The sequence below is a fragment of the Anguilla rostrata genome, chromosome 18 (assembly GCF_018555375.3).
Source record: "Anguilla rostrata isolate EN2019 chromosome 18, ASM1855537v3, whole genome shotgun sequence".
Taxonomy (NCBI): Eukaryota; Metazoa; Chordata; class Actinopteri; order Anguilliformes; family Anguillidae; genus Anguilla; species Anguilla rostrata.
The window spans coordinates 5,482,438-5,503,914 of record NC_057950.1 but is presented as its reverse complement, the minus strand read 5'-3'; the positions used below and the strand labels follow the sequence as shown (position 1 = coordinate 5,503,914).

The 21,477-nt window shown below is 44.1% G+C and overlaps 2 protein-coding genes and 1 long non-coding RNA gene across 4 annotated transcripts in view; 2 read left to right on the top strand and 1 right to left on the bottom strand.

Moving 5' to 3' along the window:
- Nucleotides 1-43: 43 nt before the first annotated feature.
- Nucleotides 44-13,381, top strand: apmap (adipocyte plasma membrane associated protein). The gene is made up of 9 exons (XM_064318214.1): nucleotides 44-376; nucleotides 909-1,025; nucleotides 1,813-1,928; nucleotides 2,697-2,789; nucleotides 3,296-3,412; nucleotides 3,865-4,039; nucleotides 4,524-4,658; nucleotides 7,703-7,895; nucleotides 9,040-13,381. Exons 1-9 carry the CDS (start codon nucleotides 285-287, stop codon nucleotides 9,247-9,249), a joined length of 1,248 nt encoding a protein of 415 aa, XP_064174284.1. The 5' UTR covers nucleotides 44-284; the 3' UTR covers nucleotides 9,250-13,381.
- Nucleotides 13,382-16,016: 2,635 nt separating this feature from the next.
- On the bottom strand, nucleotides 16,017-19,920 carry LOC135245268 (cystatin-F). Its single transcript, XM_064318216.1, has 4 exons — nucleotides 19,760-19,920; nucleotides 19,153-19,349; nucleotides 17,364-17,450; nucleotides 16,017-16,651 (listed from the first exon to the last, which is right to left on the bottom strand). Exons 1-4 carry the CDS (start codon nucleotides 19,818-19,820, stop codon nucleotides 16,571-16,573), a joined length of 426 nt encoding a protein of 141 aa, XP_064174286.1. The 5' UTR covers nucleotides 19,821-19,920; the 3' UTR covers nucleotides 16,017-16,570.
- Nucleotides 18,254-21,477, top strand: part of LOC135245269 (uncharacterized) — a 59,680-nt gene continuing 56,456 nt past the window's right edge. For both annotated transcript variants that reach the window (XR_010327182.1, XR_010327183.1), the window contains exon 1: nucleotides 18,254-18,715. This is a non-coding gene — a long non-coding RNA (uncharacterized LOC135245269). The remainder of the gene's footprint in view (nucleotides 18,716-21,477) is intronic.

Genomic DNA, 21,477 nt, shown 5'->3' with positions numbered 1-21,477 from the left:
AAGCCGAGCCTGCGATTCGATTCAAAAGCAGAAAGGATCCGCTGTAGCTGATCGGCGCTGCTTGCACTTCTGCGACAAGGCAATGTCATAGTTAACATTAGCTAGCTACGTGTAGGTAGGCAGCAAGCTGGGTTACTCAACATTACATTTCGCAAAATTGCACTTAACGTTAGCCAGCTAGAACGGACTGGCCAGTTCATGACCCATTCTTATGTTGTGGACATCGTTGAAGGGAGACTTTCTAGGCACCTCGGAATAAGGATTTTTTTTGCTAATATATCAAGATGAATGAGACCGATGGAGTCAGGTTCAGGAGGTTAAACAGACCTCAGGTCATAACAGACGAGTCACCAGAACCTCAGTACAAGGGCACAAGGTACGTAGCTAGCGCTAGTTATCGTTAGCCTCTCGACATTTAGCAAGCTGTAGTAAGGTTGTGCTGCCGAATAGCTAGCGAGCGCTAGTTGAACATCACAAACCACATGTGAGCGCAGCACGCCCTGCTTCCATAGCATATGGATTAAAATACAAAGGGTAGCTTTGTTGTGTAAATTGTACAGCTCGATAGCCAACAGCCTAGCGAAGCGACTTAGTGTACTTTCTACCCAGCTTGTTGGCCAACAGTAAAATACAGTTGTTGACACTACGCACACAGGTTAGCTTATCTGTCAGATAGCAAAGTGCATCTGTGTCTCGGTTTGAGACGACAACGAACAGTGGCTGTTTTGTCATTTACGGTTCCAGTCAGATAAGTGTAGCTGAAGTGGCAGCCCGTGTTCCCTTACTAACGTTAGTTATGCACAGTAACGTACAGTCTCTTACACGGAGCTGCAGGCTGAAGAGCGTCGCTCTTGCTTTTACGTTTATTTGCATAAATTCGTTGCTAACGACGCTTTTGTATGTTTTAGCACCTACAGTGGGAAGGTTTTCCGAGTGACACTGCTGACATTGGGGTCCTTAATGCTGTTTCCTTTGCTCGGTGTTATCCTTCTCCTGGAGTCTCCTATCCAACCAGACGCTGTTAGGTAATAGCAAAAAAATTGCCCGCAATAAATCCATTAACACTCATGGCAGAATTTATGTGCACTATCACGTATAACTTATTAGCCTAATACAATACAAAGCCATAATCAATACAAAGAACTTCATAATTTACCCATCTAGTGCTATAGTAATACTGTGATGGAAGTGTATTTCTGTGAATGTGTTGTTCTTCCAAACTCCAAATGCCTGATCATTTGTACAAATGAATGAAATGACAGTAATAAAAAAAGTAAATGAGAATTTTTTCAAATGTGATTTTATGTGAATCCATTCATGGGTATCAAACCAAGGGCACAAAGGTAACTACTGTAAGGGCTCAACAGTGGTGTGTGTCATCGAACCCAACGGACCTGTATTTCATACCGCAGTCGTGACTGCAGTATAGGCCTAATTCTTAATAGCACCTGCTCTCTTTAAAAAACCATTCCTTCCTGTCTGGGGCGTCGACTTTGTCCTTCTGGAACCTTCTGCATTGTATGATAAAATGATGTATTGTGCCAGCTTCCTGGAGTGTGGCCACGTTCGCTGTTGGCCTCTGCATCGTACCAGCAACCAGCCAGCATTTCCTCGTTAAAATTCATTGCTCAATTTCACGTTCTGCTATTAATGATTGATTTTCCTGTATGAAGCCAAGCGTTGCAGCTTGCCTACCAGCATTTCTCCTCTGGCCTTTGGACGTGTCGCACGCAAAGGCTTTGCCTTGCTGAGGCCTGGGGTATTGACCCAGTGGCTGCATTTGTATACCCTTGTTCTCAATTCTGATTACAGCCTTGGTGAACCACCGCTGATGACAGGCTGCTTTGAGCCCAACTTCAAGCTGAGGCAGGCAGTGAGGCTGTTTGAAGATCAGCTTGTAGGGCCCGAGTCCATTGCAAACATTGGAGGTGGGTAGAGGGAAAGGAGTCTGCCAGGAGAGGAGTGTCTTCTCCATTCCTTTTCACCTAGTTTCCTCTTCTTCTTTTTATTTTTTGCAATATGGTGCAATGCCATGATGACAAGTGCCAGGCAGATGTTTTCCTTTCTGTTTTCGTGTTGAAACTCACTTCAATCCAGATTCAGTTCTTATGTTGTTGAGCCCACCAACCCTGCTTTCCACTGCTCCAGTTATGTTACGAAATATGCAGAATGTAGGCGAGTGTACATAATCTCTTTCCTACGGTACCTCAGCCAGCCCTGTTGCCCTGTTTCAAATTTTTCTGTTGCTGTGAAGTCCAAAGCTCCCTTCACGTCCCAAACATTTAAATTCCTTCCCTAAAGGGTTAGAAGAATTTAACTGTTTTCAGAAAGGGTCCCCCGGCCCTGGAGTAGGATGGCGCTTTTAAAAAGAGGATTGATAACCGCAAATAGAAAACAAAGTGCAAAAAGCTTACATATACTGCTTAAAATATACCATATTAATGATTGAAAATTAAATGTTTCAGTCGTGTTTCGGACATATTCCTTGTTACAGTAATATCATTGCTATCAAAGTAAACACTTTTTAAAATGATAAATAAAATAGAAATTGGAATTTCATTAAATTTAATTGCATTTCTTTTCATTCAAATTGACATTGTATATCTTGCCACCATTTTCAGTTCAAATTCAATTTAAAAAATGTATGACTTTCCCACACCCGTTTTGATTGGTGCTGTTCATTTCTTCCTGCCCAGACGTGCTGTACACAGGCACCGCCGATGGGAAGATAGTGAGGATCGAAGGCAAGAGCATTCATGTCGTGGCGACTCTCGGACGGCCACCCTGTGGTAAGGCTAAGAGCAACGAGTCGGTGTTTGAATGGGTGCTTCCCCTCAACTGTGTGTTGGTTTAGACACAGTTTACAGGCAGAAAAAGAATGGTGTCTTTCCGGTATTACCACCCAAGACCAAGATTTAAAAGTTCCTTTAGGCTCTTAGGTTGCACGTGAATTTGTGGTTTGCATCTACCTCCAGATAATGACTTTTGCAGTCGACCTTTTTACACTGAATTTTAATTGCAGTCATTATTCACAATAAACATTCTCAGATGCACCTTCAAAGAATGTCGCACATCAAATTTTTTCCAAGGAGTGGGTGTTAATATTTTTATTTATTACGATATTGCTATTTTTTACACCACCAAGTCCTCCGTGAATGGTTCTAACATGCTTGTGCATATTAAAAGGAAGTTCATGCATGAGGAACAATTCTGATTTCTAAATGTGTCAGGAGTATTATTAAATGTCCTTCTCCTTGCTGGGACTAGGCCTCATCGGCTTGTTGTGTGTTCCCAGGGTCCAGAGATGATGAGCCCACCTGCGGCCGGCCCCTTGGGATTCGGGTGGGACCCAATGGCACACTCTTTGTTGCAGACGCATACCTAGGGCTGTTTGAGGTCAACCCCACCACAGGTCAGTGAGAGGTCAAAGGTCACCGCGGTCAAGTGCAGGAAGGGGTGTCGCATACTACATACAGTGCTTACAGGGCAGTCACAGGTTAAAGAGGAGGCTTGTCTTTGTGGTATTTCTATTCTGACAAAGGTCTCTTGACATTGCGTCTCAGAGTATGAGAGGTGATCTAGGATCTGATTTCCTTGGTCCTGTATTTAACCTTATTAATGGTGTTAACACCCTGAACAGATCCTAGATTAGCACTCCTCTGAGATGCCATATTGTCCAAGAGGGTTTTTCTGTTAGATCAGCACCACCTTGGCCCTGGGAAGAGACGTGGTGAAAATAATTTACTCCACCAGAGGGAATATGAGGACTGGCTGTCCTCATATTCCCTCTGGTGGAGTGAAAAAAAAAAAAAAGTCTTGTTCCTCTGTGTTTAAAAAGTTTGACCTGCTCACTGTGCTCATCAGGGGAAGCAGACCACCTGGTGTCGACGAGGCAGCTGGTGGGTGGGCGAAGGCTGTCCTTCGTGAACGACCTGGACGTGACACAGGACGGACGGAAGGTGTACTTCACAGACTCCAGCAGCAGGTGGCAGCGCAGGGACTATCTGCACCTCATTATGGAGGCGACGGCTGACGGACGGTAACTCCCCCGGGGCTGCGCTCGCGCTAGGAAACCCGATGCGCAAGGACAGAGCTGCCACATCCTGGGTCACCCGCGGCAACAGGACACTGTTTTCTGTCAGCATGCCAGCAAAAAGTTGTCCAATAAAAAACTCATCACCTATACTGGGTCACATGGATTGGCTGGGAGAAAAATGATTATAGAGTATTATATTATAGAATATATAATAGATATATAGAATGTATGTTATATATTGGAATATGTGTAATGTATAATTATATTTTAGAAGTGTAATGATTCTGTAATATATATATATTCTATAATTATATATGACATATATATTCTATATATAATAAACAGTCTATAATATAATATTCTACAATTATATATCACACATATATGCTAATACATTATATATATTTTATAATTATATTATATCTATTGGTCCAGGCCCAGTTTAGTTCCAGTGCTGACTAAGCCCCTCCCCTCCCCTTCCCTTCAGTGTCCTGGAGTATGACACCGTGACCAGGGAGGTCTCTGTGCTGATGGACGGCCTGCGATTTGCCAACGGGATCGTGCTGTGTCCCGACGAGGAGTCTGTGCTGGTGGCAGAGACCACCATGGCGAGGATACGCAGGTGGGGCCTCCTGGCGGTCCGCGTTCAGCTTGCATGAGGACCCCCCTGACTTCACCCAGTCTGCTACAGTCTGTCATCCATGTGGGGCAGTGGTGTGCAAGAGTTCTGCAGGCCCAATTTACTGCTCTCAAGCTGGGATACAAAGAATGCACTTGTGATGCATAGTGGTTTGAGTTGTTCCAGAGGCAAGAGGCAGGCTGCTAATCTATCACAGGGCACACACACTCACACACACACACTCATACCAATTTAGGGCAATTTAGAGTCTCCAGTTAACCTACCTGCACGTCTTTGGACTGTGGGAGGAAACCGGAGTACCTGGAGGAAACCAGACACGGAGAGAACGTGAACGCAAACTCCACACAGAAAGGCCCAGGCCGGATTCGAACCCAGAACCTTCTTGCTGTGAGGTGACAGTGCTACCCACTTCACCATGTGCCGCCCTGCTGTGCACAGACAGCCTAACAGACGGTTTCTCGTGAAACCTGGAACGGCTCAAACTGGGTTCTGCTGGGAATGTCATTTCCAAACACGACACACTTGACGAGGTTTCAACTGATGAAAATGATGACTCGAATGTTGCAATTAGGAAGGGGAAATGGCTTCCCTTGGTGAATCTACAGTTAAAACAGTGGGCAGTCTTGCATGCACAGGTGCTTCGCTAATGTGTCGCTGCTTGAGTGAATTGCGGAGTTATTGGAGGAGCGCAGTGGGGTTTGTTCATTTATAGACTCATTACCATTTTCCGTATGTTCCTCATGAACCGTTGCTCAGCGCGTCTGAAATTTGGCAGACCTGATCCTTAGGAAGCCCTGTCATTCGAATTTATTCCATTGATAAAAAATACACAGCAGACAGAATAGTCTAAAATCCTGCAAAATAGCTTTAAAATTTATGAAACTTGAATATGAAACTTAACTGTTTCACAAAAGCTTAAGGGAAATATAAGCCCAGCAACTTTCAAGTTGGTCGGTTACATACTTTGACTGCCATATTGCATTTAATTTATTTTAAATCATAAGAAATCACAAATACGAATCGGAGTAATCTTATGAAAGGTGCACAGACATATTATAAATAAGGATAAAGTGTTATACTTTTATAACAAAATGATGTCAGTGTCTGACTATCATTAGGTTATATAGACTTAATTTTAGTCTAATTAGCTGTCAGCTACAATTTATTTGCAGAAGGCTAACAGAAAGAATTGACATATGGTTGGTCCACATGGCTATGTCAAAAAAACAGCCACCATGAACCAATGAAATTATTCCAGTGATTTTACTACGTAAAATATGTCAAAAATATGAAAGATTTATGACTATGGCTGCCCTTTCTTGGCTATCAGAATTTCAGAAAGCATCTTTATTTAAAACATGTTTGTTTGCTTTGTTATTTGGTTCTGTAGATTTTCTCTGTATGTTTTAAAATATTATGCAATTGTATTTGCAATGGATTATACCAGGAACCGTATAGGCAGAATGCTAATTACTTTAATCATGTTTACTTGCACATTTCGTTCAGTACAAACGGTCGTTATTGCGCAGTTAGTCCCCTTTGAGCAGAATGTTGAACATCCACAGCCAGGCCAGACGAGGCCGTCGGCTGCCGCCAGCCTGGTTCCTCCCGCCGTGTCTCAACGCCGAGCGCCCCAGGGCTGAGAGGAAGCGCTTACTTCACACTTCGACTCCTTTTGACATATCTGGCTGTCACCACAGCCATTGCCTCACACTGTGGCCCGTTGCACGCGGACCCCGAACGAGCTGCAATCTGCAGATGCATCAGACGTCGAGACGTTTTGAAAACCTCCTCCCCCATCGTTATTAGTTTTCGTAGACGCGTATCGTAAAATCTCGCCAGATATCAGGGCTCTGGAGTCCCGGAGTACGAGAAGCACAGACTAAGCCCGTCCCCCCCACCCCCTCCCCTCCCCTCCCCTCCCCCTCGAGCTTTGCTTTGAGAAAAATGATGCAAGCGTGGGGTTGCCTTGGTAACCAGGCCTTCGTTAACCGGCTTGTGTGGAAGATGAAGTGCGTGTCCTTTCTAAAAACCAACAGAGGCGTGGGTGCGGTGAGTGGGCGGAGGCTACACTTTGTTTCCCCTTTAGTGGGGGCTGGGGGGGGGGGCTAGTGCAGGCAGGGGTGGCCGCACTTTTGTGTTTCAGTCCTCTGCATATAACTACAACGGGGGCCGGCGGACTATTCTCAGTTTCTGTGCTGTGGCTGTGCAGGGTGAAATCGCTGGCTCAGGACCATGATTGAATGTGGTTTAAATTTCATTTCGTTCTCCGTTTTCACTGCATTAGTAAATCAATTCTCCTGTCCAATAACCTGGTTATTATTCAGTCATTTCATTCCTTCGGCTTAATGCAAGTGGTACACGGAGTTGAATCTTCCTGTCGTTCCAGCTATAATGTTTTGTCCACTGGTAGCCTTTTAATGTTAATTTTGTTTATGCTGAGCATAGATTTTTTTTTTTTGCCTGATGTAACATAAACTTCCATATTAATCTAATCTAAACCTTGAATGCAGTAAATTACAGTATCCCTCTCCAGTGGTTGGAAGCCTGTGGTCCAGGGCTATTGGAAAGGCTCAGGTTTTTGTTAGAATGAATACATAATTAATACAGCCTTATTCATTTTGATTTTGTCCTCAGGGGATCAGTAACTGCTAATTTAGTGGACGGGTAATTTTTTGTGGCGCAGAACCCTGTATATTGTCTGGTTTTGTCACGTAGGATCACAGTGACTGTGCTCTTTGCCACAGCACCAGTCCTGTTCCTGAATTCAGCAGTGCATTGTGGGTAATAGTGAGAATAGGGAATCTGACTGGGGGACCGCAAGGTCAAAGGCTTGGCTTGTTTTAATGGCATTCAGCAGTGCATTGTGGGTAGTAGTGAGATCAGGGAACCTGACTGGAAGACTGCAAGGTTAAAGCCTTGGGCTTGTTTGGCTTGTTTTCTGGGCCATAGATGGCACAAAATGTGCCCCACATACAAGGAGCGCGCATCTCATTTGTGTCCTCCTCCCTGTCCCCCCCATTTAGAATTCACGTGTCGGGGCTGAACAAAGGGGGCATGGACACCTTCGTGGACAACCTGCCCGGTTTCCCTGACAACATCCGACGCAGCAGCTCGGGCGGGTACTGGGTGGCCATGTCGGCGGTGCGACCCAACCCGGGTTTCTCCATGCTCGACTTCCTGTCTCAGAAGCCCTGGATTAAGAAGCTCATCTTCAAGGTAGGCCACACAGAGAGGGCCCCGCCCGCGTGTTTCTGAGGCCCCGCTGCTCGCATTGGGTATGTGACGTGAACTCGCCACTTCACTGGATCCAGGCTTGCCAACCGCTACCGTAAATTCTGAATGGAAAAGTTGTTGTATTAGTTAGAACATTTTGTACACATAATGTGACACGGGCACAGGCACGAGAAGTGGTGAAATGGCTTTTTCCGCCCATCAAGTTTTATGTTCACTTTCAGTGGTATTGCAACAGTGACATTAGGGTGAATATTAAAACACATTCTGTTCTTCTGTCTCACGCAACTCATTCTGCCCGAACTCTCACCTCTCATGAGTTTAAAATGTTGCGTTTTTAAAAATATTTACGTGATTGCCCAAGCTGTGCTTTTAGTTCTGTGAGCACAGTCGTGTTTGTAGTAAGTATGACAGCATGGCTGTATTGTGACACTGCCCAAACTGGTTTCTTTCTTCCGGTCCCTCAGGACTTTTGCAAGCTTGGACAGAAATAAGCAGTCTGCAGTTTGTATTGATGTGGAAATGCTTGTGCTTTGTATTCTAGTGAGCCGTGGTTGTTTGCTTTTCCGGTCCTTCATGAGTCATGCCTTGCATTGTTTGGGTTGGGCTGGGCTGGGATGGGTTTGTTAGGGTTGGGTTGGGTTTCATTGGTTGGGTTGGGTTAGGGCTGGGTTGGGTTTGGATTGGGTTGATGTGTTGGTTGGTTCGTAGGTGAGATGGGTTGGGTTGGGTTGCGTTTGGGTTGTTGGTTGGTTGGGTTGGTTAGGTTGGATGGGTTGGTGGGTTTGTGGTGGGTGGTTGCGTTGGGTTGGTGGGTTTGGGTGGTAGGGTGTAGGGTTGGGTTATGGTGTTGGGTTGGTTGGGTTGGTGTGGTTGGGTTGGGATGGGTTGGGTTTGTTGTGTTGGTTGGTTAGGTTTGGTGGTTGGGTTTGCGTTTGTTGGGTTGGGTTGGGGTTGGGTTGGGTTTGGTTGGGTTGGGATGGGTTGGGTTAGGGTTTGGTTAGGTTGGGTTTGCGTTGGGTTTCGTTGGGTTAGGATGGGTTGGGTTGAGTTGGGTTGGGTTGACGGGGTTAGCGTTCGCTTGGCGCATGGGGCCCATCCACAGCGCTCGTCCTCCCTGTGCCTGCAGCTCCTGAGCGCGGAGGTGGTGCTGAAGTTCGTGCCGCGGTACAGCCTGGTCCTGGAGCTGCGGGAGGGCGGCTCGTGTGCGCGGAGCTTCCACGACCCCCACGGCATGGTGGCCGCCTACATCAGCGAGGCCCACGAGCACGATGGACACCTCTTCCTGGGGTCCTTCCGCTCGCCCTTCCTGTGCAAGCTTGACCTCAGCCAGGTGTGAGCTCCACCCCCGCTGCCACGTCCACTGCCCAACCCACTGCCCCGCCTTGCAAAGCCCCAGTCCCCCCCCCCCCTCACCCACACACCCGTCCCCGCTCCCTCATCCAATCGGACAGTGCGTGGTGTACTGTTGTTCTGTTCCCCTAAGGAGACAATGCAACAGGATCGGCTTCACTGATATTTACTGCATTGCATTGTTACTTATTATGTTTTTTGGCTGGACCGCAACAGTGGTCAACGTGAATGTCTGTGACTGACCGACTGACTGAGTTATGAAGTTACACCATTGGTAGGGCGGATCACGTGTGTTAGGTCCAGCCATATACTAGGTTTTAACCTGGTCTTGTTTGACTGGAAGCAGAATCTGCACAGTGATTGCAGTGCAGGTTGATGTCATGGCAAGTGTGGTTTTTAGCACTTAACTAACCGTAGGGCTTTAGTAAAAAAAAAAAAAAAAGCTACTGAGTTTATCTTCTAAAGTTTGAAACTTTGTAGAGGACTAAAGCAGTCAGCACTTTATCTTGTCTTCCAGGCCTAGATGGATGGAGGCCTTGATCTCGGCAAATTTCCCATAAAATTGGTTTGTGATAAAGTTTACAGTTCATTTTATGTCCCTTGCCCGTAACCTGCCGGTACCTCCCCGAACTGGACTGCATAGGGCTGCATTTTTGGAACAAGGTGCCAAAACCCTTTTTTTTTTTTGCTTGCATTTGCACTGTTATTTCTAAAATAGGGCTCCAAACCATTTTTATTTTCAATATTTTGGAGGATAAACAATTACTATCCCTGTGTAATACACTTGATTGTAAGTAATTCCAAGCACAGGCATGAAGAACTATTCTGAAAGCAGATTTAATCTTCCAGTTAATGACCAACGTTCCATTTTCAGCTGTGTAGCCAATATTTGCGGTTACACATCGACCATGGATGGAATTTAAAACCTGTGCTTTTTCATGCTGTTTGCTTCTTTATAGTCGTTTATTTCACCGGTTTCGCTTTATGACTACTGAATATGCCTCATGATGCACTGTAGGGGTGCTCAGCGCAGACGAATACATATTTGTTTTGGATTCAAATACTTTTATACGCTTTACTGATCTTGTCTGGAACCAATGAAATACTCTCAAGAAATGCAAACCCCACCTTCTATTCATATTGGCAGACTCAGTTACACCAGGCAAGATCAATAGAGCACAGAAAAATATTTGAATCCAAAACAAATACGTATTTGACCCAGGTCTATTTCAGCGTAGCACTGACATTTCTGCTTCTAGATAGAAGGGTTGCTTTTGCCGGCCCAATCTGTGGCTAGTAGCAATGTTTCTCTAGTCTTCCTTTTAGTGAACAGACAATCTCAAGTCACACAGGTAACGGCAATGAGGAAGTGCCATCGTTGGGCGAACAAAAAGTTAAATTGGTGATGTTATTCCGATTGATATCTGTGTGAAATCTGTTACCTTTCTTTAAAAAATGTTGATGTCCATAATTTTGTATGTTTTAAATGTTTATCTTGAACAAAATGTTTTCTGTCAGTGTGCATCGTCGTGGTGAGGACATCAAATTTGTAATTTGAAACTAATATTGGGTTCAGTCAGCCTCACACATAATTAGGCAGGTTCTATGGGAGTTTTTTGTCGAAATATCTTAACGTAAGGTATTGAGGTATTTAGAAATGATATGATTATCAGTGAGAATCTTTATAAAACAGTTCATGCACATGGCATGTAAATCACGTAATTCAGATTTTAAATGAATATTTAACAAAACGAGATGGTCTTCATTTGGTCAATGTATTTTAAACTGAAAGGTGGTTGGCTAAGAAATTTTACTGGTTAAAAATGAAATGCTAGGGCCGTCTGGGTAGTGTAGAGGTAAAAGTACTCGCCTACCACCGCAGAAATCGTTGCATTAGCGGCTCCTACTGGTTGGTCAGGGCGTCTGTTCAGCGGGGAGGGGATCTGGGGGAGATAGCGTGAACTTCCGCACGTGTTACGCTCTCCCAGTGAAACTCCTCGCTGTCAGGTGAAAAGAAGCGGCTGGCGACTCCACATGTATCAGAGGAGGCATGTGGTAGTCTATACCCTCCCCAGACCAACAGAAGGATAGCGCATCGACCAGGACCATGATACACATGGGGTATTGGTATAACGACTAAATTGGGGAGAAAATGGGAGAAAAATGGCAAAAAAAAAAAAAAAATGAAATGCTACTTTGCAATGTAAAGCAAATTTCAAAATGGCACTTGGTCACAGTATTACAAAAAAAAACATACTTTAGTTTTGCCCTATTTGGAAATGCTACAGATAACATACGTTGTGTACATATAATTTTTTTTATCCTGAAATTGACCAATGATATTCATTAGATTTTTCTCTTTTTTTTCCCCCCCCCATTCGTCGGCGTGCCGTGAAAATCCCATGTTACTACAGACAATAACTCGTGATTCACATTTTAAAAGTGAGAATTAAACGGAATCGAGCCACACTTTCAGCGATGAGGACCAGAATATCCCGTCTTGCTCTGGAACTGCACCTTGGGTCCGTATAAAAATCAGATGGCTCTAAAGGAGCAGCGTGATGAAAAGAAAACAACGATCATTTCAAGCGTGCAATAAAGCGCGCATTTTAATGCGTCTTCCGGCACGTTGGCAGATGTGTATATTTAGTAACTGCTGTAGAAGCAGTCTAAGCTGAGCTGTGGCGTGAGGATCTGCTGTCCCTTCTACAGACTACTGCCGACCATCCATCTTCGGCCTTGCAGCAGTCTTGAACCATCCACAGCCAGCATGAACATAATTTTTCGCAGGGAACATGGAGACTAGCAATAGAGGAGGATGGGCTCCCCTTGTTGAGTCTGGTTCCTCCCAAAGTTTCCTCCAATATGCTCTCCAGAGAGTCTTGCCTTCCAGTGTTGCCCTTGGCTTTGTAAGGGTCTAAGCAGGCCTATATTGTGAAGTGCATTGTGACAGATTATTTGTGAAAATGTGGTATAGCTATAAATAAAATTCGATTTGATTTAGTACTTGCAGCTGGCTTGCCTAGCTTGCCAATGGTGACCTGGTAGCTTGCTAGCAAGAGCTGTGTTTTTTTTCTTCTGAATGTTAGCAATGAAATAGTTGAGGCTGGTAGAGCTATGATAGAGATGCCTGCTCCCACAGCTTTACCTTTTGCAGTGTCTCGCATGTTTATGGCTATGTTGCTCAGTTAGAGGCTGTTATTAAATTTAGTTGTGTGTATAATGGCAAATCATTTGTAACAGCTATATTAGTGTTGTTTGCTACAGCTAACAGTTTTAAAAAGGGATCATCTCCTGTTACACATCATGATTAATGATATGCCGGTGTGAAACCATGGGTGTAGTGTTTTGAAATAACAACAGTTGCAATTCCCGTGAACTTTAGGTAAGAACTTCCATTTTCTCTCATTTAGGCAACTTCTGGTTTAAGCCAGACTCCACTTTACTCTTTCTCTCGGGATGCAGATGCAGATCATGTGGTTTGTTGAACAGAACTGTGCAGATAATGTCCTCAGTTAGGGTAGTCTCTCTAGTTTCTTCTGCATGTCACGACTGGCACCTACCAGTTATGTTCAATATGTCACCCTCTCCTGTCACCCCCCCCCCCACCCCCCCACCGCCCCCCCATTGTGGTTTGAAACTGACTTGCTATTGGGCAATTGTGGCCACTTGTGTGCCTTGGATTAAACTTTGTTATTCCTTAAATATTCCCAGTTAGATGTCATAATCAAGTTACCACATATCCAAAAATTATCCATCTGGAATGACTGCGTATTGGGGAATCCATTACTGGAAAGGTAATTGCATTGCAAGATCTTGGTTTGGTGATCTGTTCAATTCATGTTCCCCATGAAAACACAGAATCGATTTATGCTTTTGAAAGTAACTGCCATTGATCTGCTGTGAGCTGAACATTGATTTATGGGGTCGTGAGACCGCAGTGAGGATATTGAGTAATGGAGAGGTGTTCCAGGTGTGACCATACTGCCTGTAGTCACTGTTCAGTCTCTGATCTGTTTTTGGTTTGACGTTGATTAACTTCACACACCAGTAAAAAATCATTGTCATTAAAAAATTATGGACAGAGCAGTGCTCAAATAAACATTTTTTAAAGGCGACTGCTATTTGATGGTGTCGTGCATTTTTTCCATGGAAAAAAAGCAAGTTTATACAACTCGAGATGCAATACCAGAGATCTTGGAAAAGGGTTTTGGATGCGCTCATTTAGCTGGCAGCTGCCCGTGAGCGTTGTAAATGGTGTTTTTCCACTTGGTTATGGTGAAGACGCTGACCCTGCCACACAAATTGCAAGGAGCGAACCTTTGCATGGGCTTCAGTTTAAAGGCCATCACAGTCTGATGACCGCCATCAAATGTGAACACAAAACACTTCTGAATTACCTACAGTGACACCGACCCCAGTGGCAGCACCAATGGTAAATGGACTGCATATATATATATGTAGCAAATGTTGCAATACAAACCGCTTTACAACTCATTCGCCCAATCCACCCATTTACTCATGCACACCCACACACTCGCACACCAACGGCAAAAGGACACACCCAGAACCGACGACTCATCGGTTGCTAGACAACTGCTTTACCCCCCCCCCCTTATTAACAATGCTGGATCAACAGCCTGGTCATGGAGCCACTGCACACTCTGCTTCAGATCTCCTTCTGAAAGCTCCCAGATTAAGGCCTCGCACCGCTATGGAACTTTCTATACCGCACTGCCCCAAGAATAAGAACAGCCTTCTTCCCCCCGCATTGCAGTGTCACTCAATCCCCACTTAATCCAGCCTCAAGGCACGCTCATTTTCGTAAGGAGGTGTACCATACGCTGCGCCCACAGTCAAAGAGACCGTTCCAACCAGGTCAAGAAGAAAGGCTCCTTTTATTTATTTATTTTTTTTGGCTAAAGGGTTTTACTTTTCCGCCTTGGCTCGGGATGTGTTGCAGTGGCGATGTCGACTGAAGACAGATGCATACATTACTCGAGCTCGCCGACGAAAGTGAAGCTCAGAGATTGATGGAGCGGATTTTAAGTTGTTGAACGACCTTCTGCAGGATCACTGCTCTGACTAATGAGGTGATGTAGAGCCCATCATGTCCTTGAATGACCAATTAATCAAACTGATGGTGTAGTCTGTTCCAAAATCTGCCTACTTTTTTTTTTTAACACAAAGGTGCAAGTTGTGATGGTTTTCTTGGTGCAAGTGGTGATGGTCGGTGATGCTGGGCTGAAACTTTAAACTTGACATTACCAAAACCTGTGGAGTTTGATTGCAAGAGGGTATAACTATCCCAGTGACTAACACTTGTTTGAAGTGTGACACATTTCGTCCATGTCTGAGATGGACAAGCCCTTTGGTCCAACAGAACCCCAGACTGTATCACTACACTGGATAAGCAACTGCATTTTCTTGATACTGTCAATTCCTTGTTTGCTCAGCGTGTTTTCTTGCCAAGAAGCTACACTGTCTTAGCATGTACTCAATATACTTTGTCCCAAATTTTTTATTTGTTACGCAACTGAGTTATTCTTGCCGAAATGAACAAAGACTGTTGCGCAAGTCATAAAAGATACTTGCTTAATTCCACCATTCCATGTTGCCATCTGTTTATTACTAAGGGGCAGGAGCTGTGATACGGACAATGAATAAACAATGGGTGTAACTACGTGCCCTCAGAATGGTTTGCAATAATTTTCACCAATCTGGACTTCAGGGTGCCTGAAATAGCAATCGATGGCAAACTTGTTTCACCTTACATGGTTTGCTTACCTTTTTTCTGTTGGGTATGCCTCTGGGCCACTCTGTAAAGCAGACCATGCCTCCACCATTTTGATTGTACCAATTTCACCATTCTAAATTAAAATGTATTGTGATCAGACTGAATCTTGAACAGGGTCCTAGATTTCCTCCCCATCAGTATGGCCTTCGTGAAGCGTAGCCAGAAATGAGTTTAGGACAAGCTTTGGATTATTTTCTTCAGGTTGCTACATTTATTCAAAAGGAAGGGGCTTGTCATGACCAAAAGGAGCGACTTGTTTCGATTTAACGGCATGTGCCTGCTCGAGTAGACTCCCGTCATGTGGGCAAACATTTGATCAGCAGCTGATCAAATGCGTCAGACTGAAGCACGACATCAAGGAATTTCAACAGCCGGCAACTGGAGATGCAGTCAACAGCGAGATAATGACATTTCACAGCGCGAAAATAAATAATAATCGGTAAACATTCTCATGTTCAAACGTTCACGCTCCTGGCAAGTGCAAAGGAGACGACAACAAACACGACGCTTGAAAAAACACCTCAAATACACTCGCCAATTAGCAGGGAGGCGCTCAAAGGTAGCATTTCAGTTTATTTACTAACTTTAGAACTCTGTTGGGATCCATATTTGAAAACGACAACATTTGTAGCCAGCACTTGTATAAATAGATCAATCAGGTGTGGGGGGTAATGCTAAACAGGTTTGCTGTGTACTTCAATTGTGATCCTCAGTTTAGTGGAATGGTTGTAGTGTACCAAAGGCCTAGAATGTTCTTGTCCTCAACTGGAATTGGTAATCTGGTTTGGGGCTCAAGGCAGTTGCTTTTAAATGCTTGCCTTGTCCAGTTACAGATGACATCATTTTGTTTCAAGCAAGGGTTACCCTCATCTTGTATGAAGAATCAACATGTTATGAATAGTGCCTCAAGCACTGTAATGAACACATTTTTTTTTATAATTTCTTTTTTTGGGGCGGGGGGGGGGGGGGGAGTAAGATTACGTGTGTATTTATATATTGCGAATGAGGAGCAGTAAAAATAAAGTGAACTGTCTGAGTGGGCGGCAAATGCATGGGACCTACATTTTATAAAAAAAAGACTGAGTGGTTAATGCATGTGGTTTCATTGTGACTGTTTGTTCAGATCGGGTAGACCTAACATGCAAATGTACACCCTGTTCTTGAATAAAGTCCCTTTTCCTGTATGAATCGATCCTTTTTTCTCTCTCTCTCTCTCTAGTGGACGAAATGAAACCTTTTCATGCGTAAACAGGTCCTCTAACAGAAGCTCACACGCACGTAACGTTGAAGGTGTTAGCATTAAGGAGACGATGCTAAAAATGACCACCCCCTATTCCAGTCACAGTAAGATGGGGTTTCATCTTGTATGGTGTGCACTTAAAGGGATTGGATTTGCTGTGTGATCACAAAATACATTTGACAATGCGAAAGGAAATGTGTGCGCGAATGACCAGAGGCACACTTGGAAGTCTGAAAGACCCACCCCCCCCCCCCCCCTTCTGTTCCACACTCAAGGCCGGCAGAAAAAGAATGTCGTCTTCATCATCTTCAGCCATGGCACGGTCCACACCTCAAAATGACAGCGGAAGATCTGAAAGGCGAACGAGCAGCAGGTACTCAGTGACTGGTTTATCACGACTCCGCAACAACACTGCAGAGAACCAAGCCATCACAAATAATACTGCGCTGAAGCAAACGATTCCCATGGCACTTCTACAGTCAGGTTGCCTCAGTGATTAAAAACAGGGAAAAACAAATATTTTGGCTGACGTGGGAACAAGAATAATGGAAACGAGGACAGTCAAGGTAGATCAGCTGGAACTGGGCCTGAACTTGCAGTCCAGCAGTTGTTGTATTTGTCTGATATGCCATGATTGCGTTTGAAGAGTCGATGACTAATCTAACCTCGTTTCTGCAAGTGGATGACTAATCAAACCTAATTTATGCACTCGTGCAACTGGCAGTGGACCTTTGTGGGTTTTTTGCATAAATTGAGCCAATGAGAGAGCGCCATTTCTTGCTGTTCCGCTGAACACGGTTTGACTTGAATTTTAATACCTTTAATTCTAATGCACGCATTATTTCCGCTCCCATTGACCTGTGAAATTCTGTTTGTTTGTTTTTTTCCATTGCAAACGCGGTAGCCCGCACTGAATAAAAGCTCTGGTGAGTTATACTGCAGCGAAACGGAAAATGGTTAAGATCAAGAGCAGTCCTGTGGTTTTGGTCTTTTTCATCCAACCCCCCACCACTTTCTGGTCCACCAGAAACTGAAGAGCTCAAAATCGCACTTGGAATCCTACCTGATGCAGTTTTCCTTTTGACTGAAAGTGGCAGTTGTTCAGGTCGGCGTTGTCCGTTTTTCGGCATACGGTGCGCGAGATCTGCACCTCAAGAAGATGGTTACATTGCAACGATCATTTCAGCAATCTGGCAAACCCCAGATTTAGCTCGAGGTTACACAGGCTTAAACATGGTCAACACACACACACACACACACACATCACACAATCCACTGAATGTAGGCCTAATGTAGCTTTATTTCCATTTCCTGGTTCTACAAATTTTTTGTTTTATTTTTATTTAACCATTATTTAACCAGGAAACCCCCCCCCCCCCCCCTTGAGATTGAAATCTCTTATGCAAGGGGGACCTGACATGAAACACAAAGTTACCCAACAAGACTTACACCTAACAAAATGTACAAACATCAAATGTGGAATGAGACAGAGGTGTAGGCCTAAGTAACACAAAGCATACAAACAGTAACATCAGAAAGCGTGTAGTTTTTAACAGCCACCACGTCGAAGGGTATTAGGTTTTTACAGTTATCACGAATTTCGCTGACGCTGGCAATTAATTTGATCTGGTAAATCTGCCCTGGAAATGGATCCGTATCAACTACATCCGTTATTAACTCACATTGTCTTAAGGCGGCTCCCTGACAATAGTGAATCGCTTAGGATTATGGTAACTTGGGCTAACCGCACATTGACTTTTATGTTTATTTTTAACACAGGGTCCGGTAGTAGTTTGTTGCACCTTTTTGTTTTGTTATCACAGTAAAACACCCATGCACTGAGTTGCTGCTTTGTCTGTGTTTGATTTATTGTTGTTACCATCTATACAGCCTTAACATCTCCCGGCTATTTTAACATCCAGTTACATACCCCATGCACCCCTAGACCCATGGGGTCGTAACAGCCATACACTGCAATGTCAATCAGCAACAGGTGTTTTACACCCGAAGGGTTACCGTGACCTAATTGAGGAAGACGAGTTGACCAGGCCAGCAGTTTGTTTGGCGGTACGCTGAAGAATAAAAAGTTAGTGCAATTTGGAGATTTAGTAGGCTCCATCTTGGCTAGTTGGAATCTATTACCTTGTTGTTTGGTGTTTGCGGCATCAAGCGAATACATTTGTTTTCATAATGCCTTTTAGCAAACACCCCTGTGGGTAGTCGGAACGGTTTTTTACTAAACATTGTAGGCCGAACATGTCATCTTTATTTTTTTGAGTAGTTAGGCTACTTTCAAGCGCCGCTTGACCTTGAAAATTAAAGTTGGCTACTCTTCCTATCAACTACAATGGAGCAAACCAACCAAACAAGTAGGTGGTGCTAGCCGGGACAGGACAGCGAGTTCATGTAGATGGGGTAAGTCCATCACGTTGAGTCGTTTGGCTTTCTTTTTTCTCTCTCCCATTTTCTCCCAAATTTATTCGTTATACCAATTCCCCGTGTGTATCACGGTCCTAGTCGATGCGCTATCCTCTGTTGGTCTGGGGAGGGTGAAGTCGTTTGGTTTTCTAACGTGGAATACCTTACTCCTTTTGTTTTGGGTTGACATACACAACACAAACACACTGAGGACACATATCCTAGACCTAGACTAAGTTAGGCTACATCTTGCCACATTCGCAACATTCGCTTCGTGGTTATCGATAACTTTTGCTACGGTTTTACATCCATTGTGGGCATGGAGGACTCCGGTCGTAATTAACTGCTGAGATACGTGGCTTTAACGTGATATTCTTTATTTTCTGTATGCTTGCCCATCTACAAGACTTCAGGGTTGCAGTAGGCTATAGTACCGATATTCTGACGCTGATGTTGTAGCCTACCTGTTTTTTCGCGTCGTCAATTTGCAGTGTCTTGAACAGGAATGCATCATTCGATTGGTTGTTGAACGTGTAGATTCCGCTCAGCGCTGCCTTTTGTACCCCGGGGTCATTCTTGCTGATGTTGCACTGTGAACCTGGCGGATCTACGCAACTGCTGTCGGTGACCTCTAAAACACAATCCAGATGACAAATATCATGCTTATTTGTCATGAGAAGTATTTACCAGCGCCTGCCTGTTAAACTTCATCATAAGTGCACCTTCGTATTACTGCAGTACCAAATTGCAGTGTATCTCTATTGCCAGTTTTTCTTGTAGCTCCTTTAAACATTGTAAAAAGCAGCTGGGTGGAATAACTGCCAATCAGTTATTCCTCAGCTGTTGCATGGATACAGAATTGTATCCTTGAGCATCTGTCAGACTTCTGAAATCATTAATTTTATGATCCCCCCCAACCACCACTCAATCCAAACCTGTAAACAGTCACAGAACCTCTTAAAGCTGATGAATAGTAAAATGGTAGTGCCTGAGCTGTGAGATTATCTACAGGTGAAACTAATACAGCCTTCGCCGTCTTACCCTGAGAAGACAAACCAAACAGTGCTGCGAGGAGCAGAAGCCATGCGTACATCCCCACCATGTCGCCAGCAGACTTGTCAGAACTGCTGAACTACTTCCTGCAAGGCAACACTTTCACCACAATTGCACATCCTTGAGCTAGTGGCCTGTCTTTTTTTTTTGAGATGTGCAGCCAATTAGCTTTCAGACATTCCAGGTGTTGAGTATAAGAACGGCGATGAGGGGGGAAAAAAAACTTTTTTCTGTTTAAGGACACCTCTGAATAAATAAGTCATCCTTAAAAAGTATTAGCAGTCTATTTATGGTATCTACTAACTTGAATATTCTACTAGTGGAAAAAATTGCTGTAACTTCACATTGCAGCCATGCAACAGATGAGCAGTCGAAGTTGAGAGGGGAGGATGAAGACAGAAACACAAGACTGTCATTACATTTTTTTTTTTTTTTTTTTTTAGCAATTTAAGAGATTATAAATAGGAAAGAGGGGCACCCCAAGGGATTTTAGGCCCCATGGAAAGATCTCACTTTGGGCCCCACCACCCCCCGGCTGCCCACCATCTTTGCACAATTACAGCAAATTTTTTGTTGAGGGCCCCTATCAGTCCGGGCCCTTGGAATCGTCCCGTCCCACCCCACCCCACCTCCTTGTTAATAGGCGTGCCTAATCGGAAATACTGACACTTTGAGGGGTGTCATAAAGAGAGTGGGGTTTTCACCACATCCTGTGCGCTGAAGGCTACAGTGCACTGTCTAAGAAACGCGTGAGAAGCCTTCATGTCCCTGACGCCTTGTTGCATTTTCACTGGCCTTCGGAACCTTGTTTATCATTCGTGGGACTTCGTACCCCAGCATTTAAACCTCGTCTTCAGGCTGCATTCACTCTATTCAGCACGAATTCTGGGAGTCAGAGATCATGAGCTGGCGACTAATCTGTCAGCAACATGCATCCCTGGCTTAAAAAAAAAAAAAAAAAAAAAAACATGAGCCCAGTGCACAGCGTTTCTTTGAGAGAGTTAATTTCAGCACGTTTAGGCAGTAACACAAGTAGGAAGGGCAATTGCCACACAGTACTAAATATTACCACCAGGTGGCAGATAAGTCTAATTGTTTTCTCTCTCCCTGTTTCTAGTAGCATTAACGTGTGGGAGTGTAAATACGTTCGCATTTTTTTGTCTTGTTTTACTCGGGGATTATTGGTGTCAGATCTGGAATACAGCTAATGTTAATTATTAATAAGTTTGGAATAGCTGGGAATCGGGGCTCAGTGTGGTGAAACGCTCTGACGATTCGAGATGAAAGCTGGAAAATGCAGTTACCGTCTATCGAAGAAGGCAATCATGGTCCCGAAATGCCATCGCATATGCTGCCTTTCCCAGCGTCGGTTCTTTTATGACTTCACAAAATAAATCAGTCCGAATAATTTTAAAATACATTTTATGACATAAACCCCCTTAATCTGAACTGTTTACTTTCTGGGATGTTTATATTTATTGGCCCACGGCAATGCCACAAACAGATTCAGAGACACGGTTTACAGATCCCACGCTCTCTGCTCTTTAAGATAAAACCTCATTATGACAACACACTATCTGTAAGGGTCAAAGCTTGTTATTTGTGCGTTTAATCATTTCCATGGAGCTACCGCGTGGACCCACTTCTATTGCAATTCGAGGATTGGGATGAAGTTGCAAGCACTGTGGCTGTGGAGGATGTTGCTG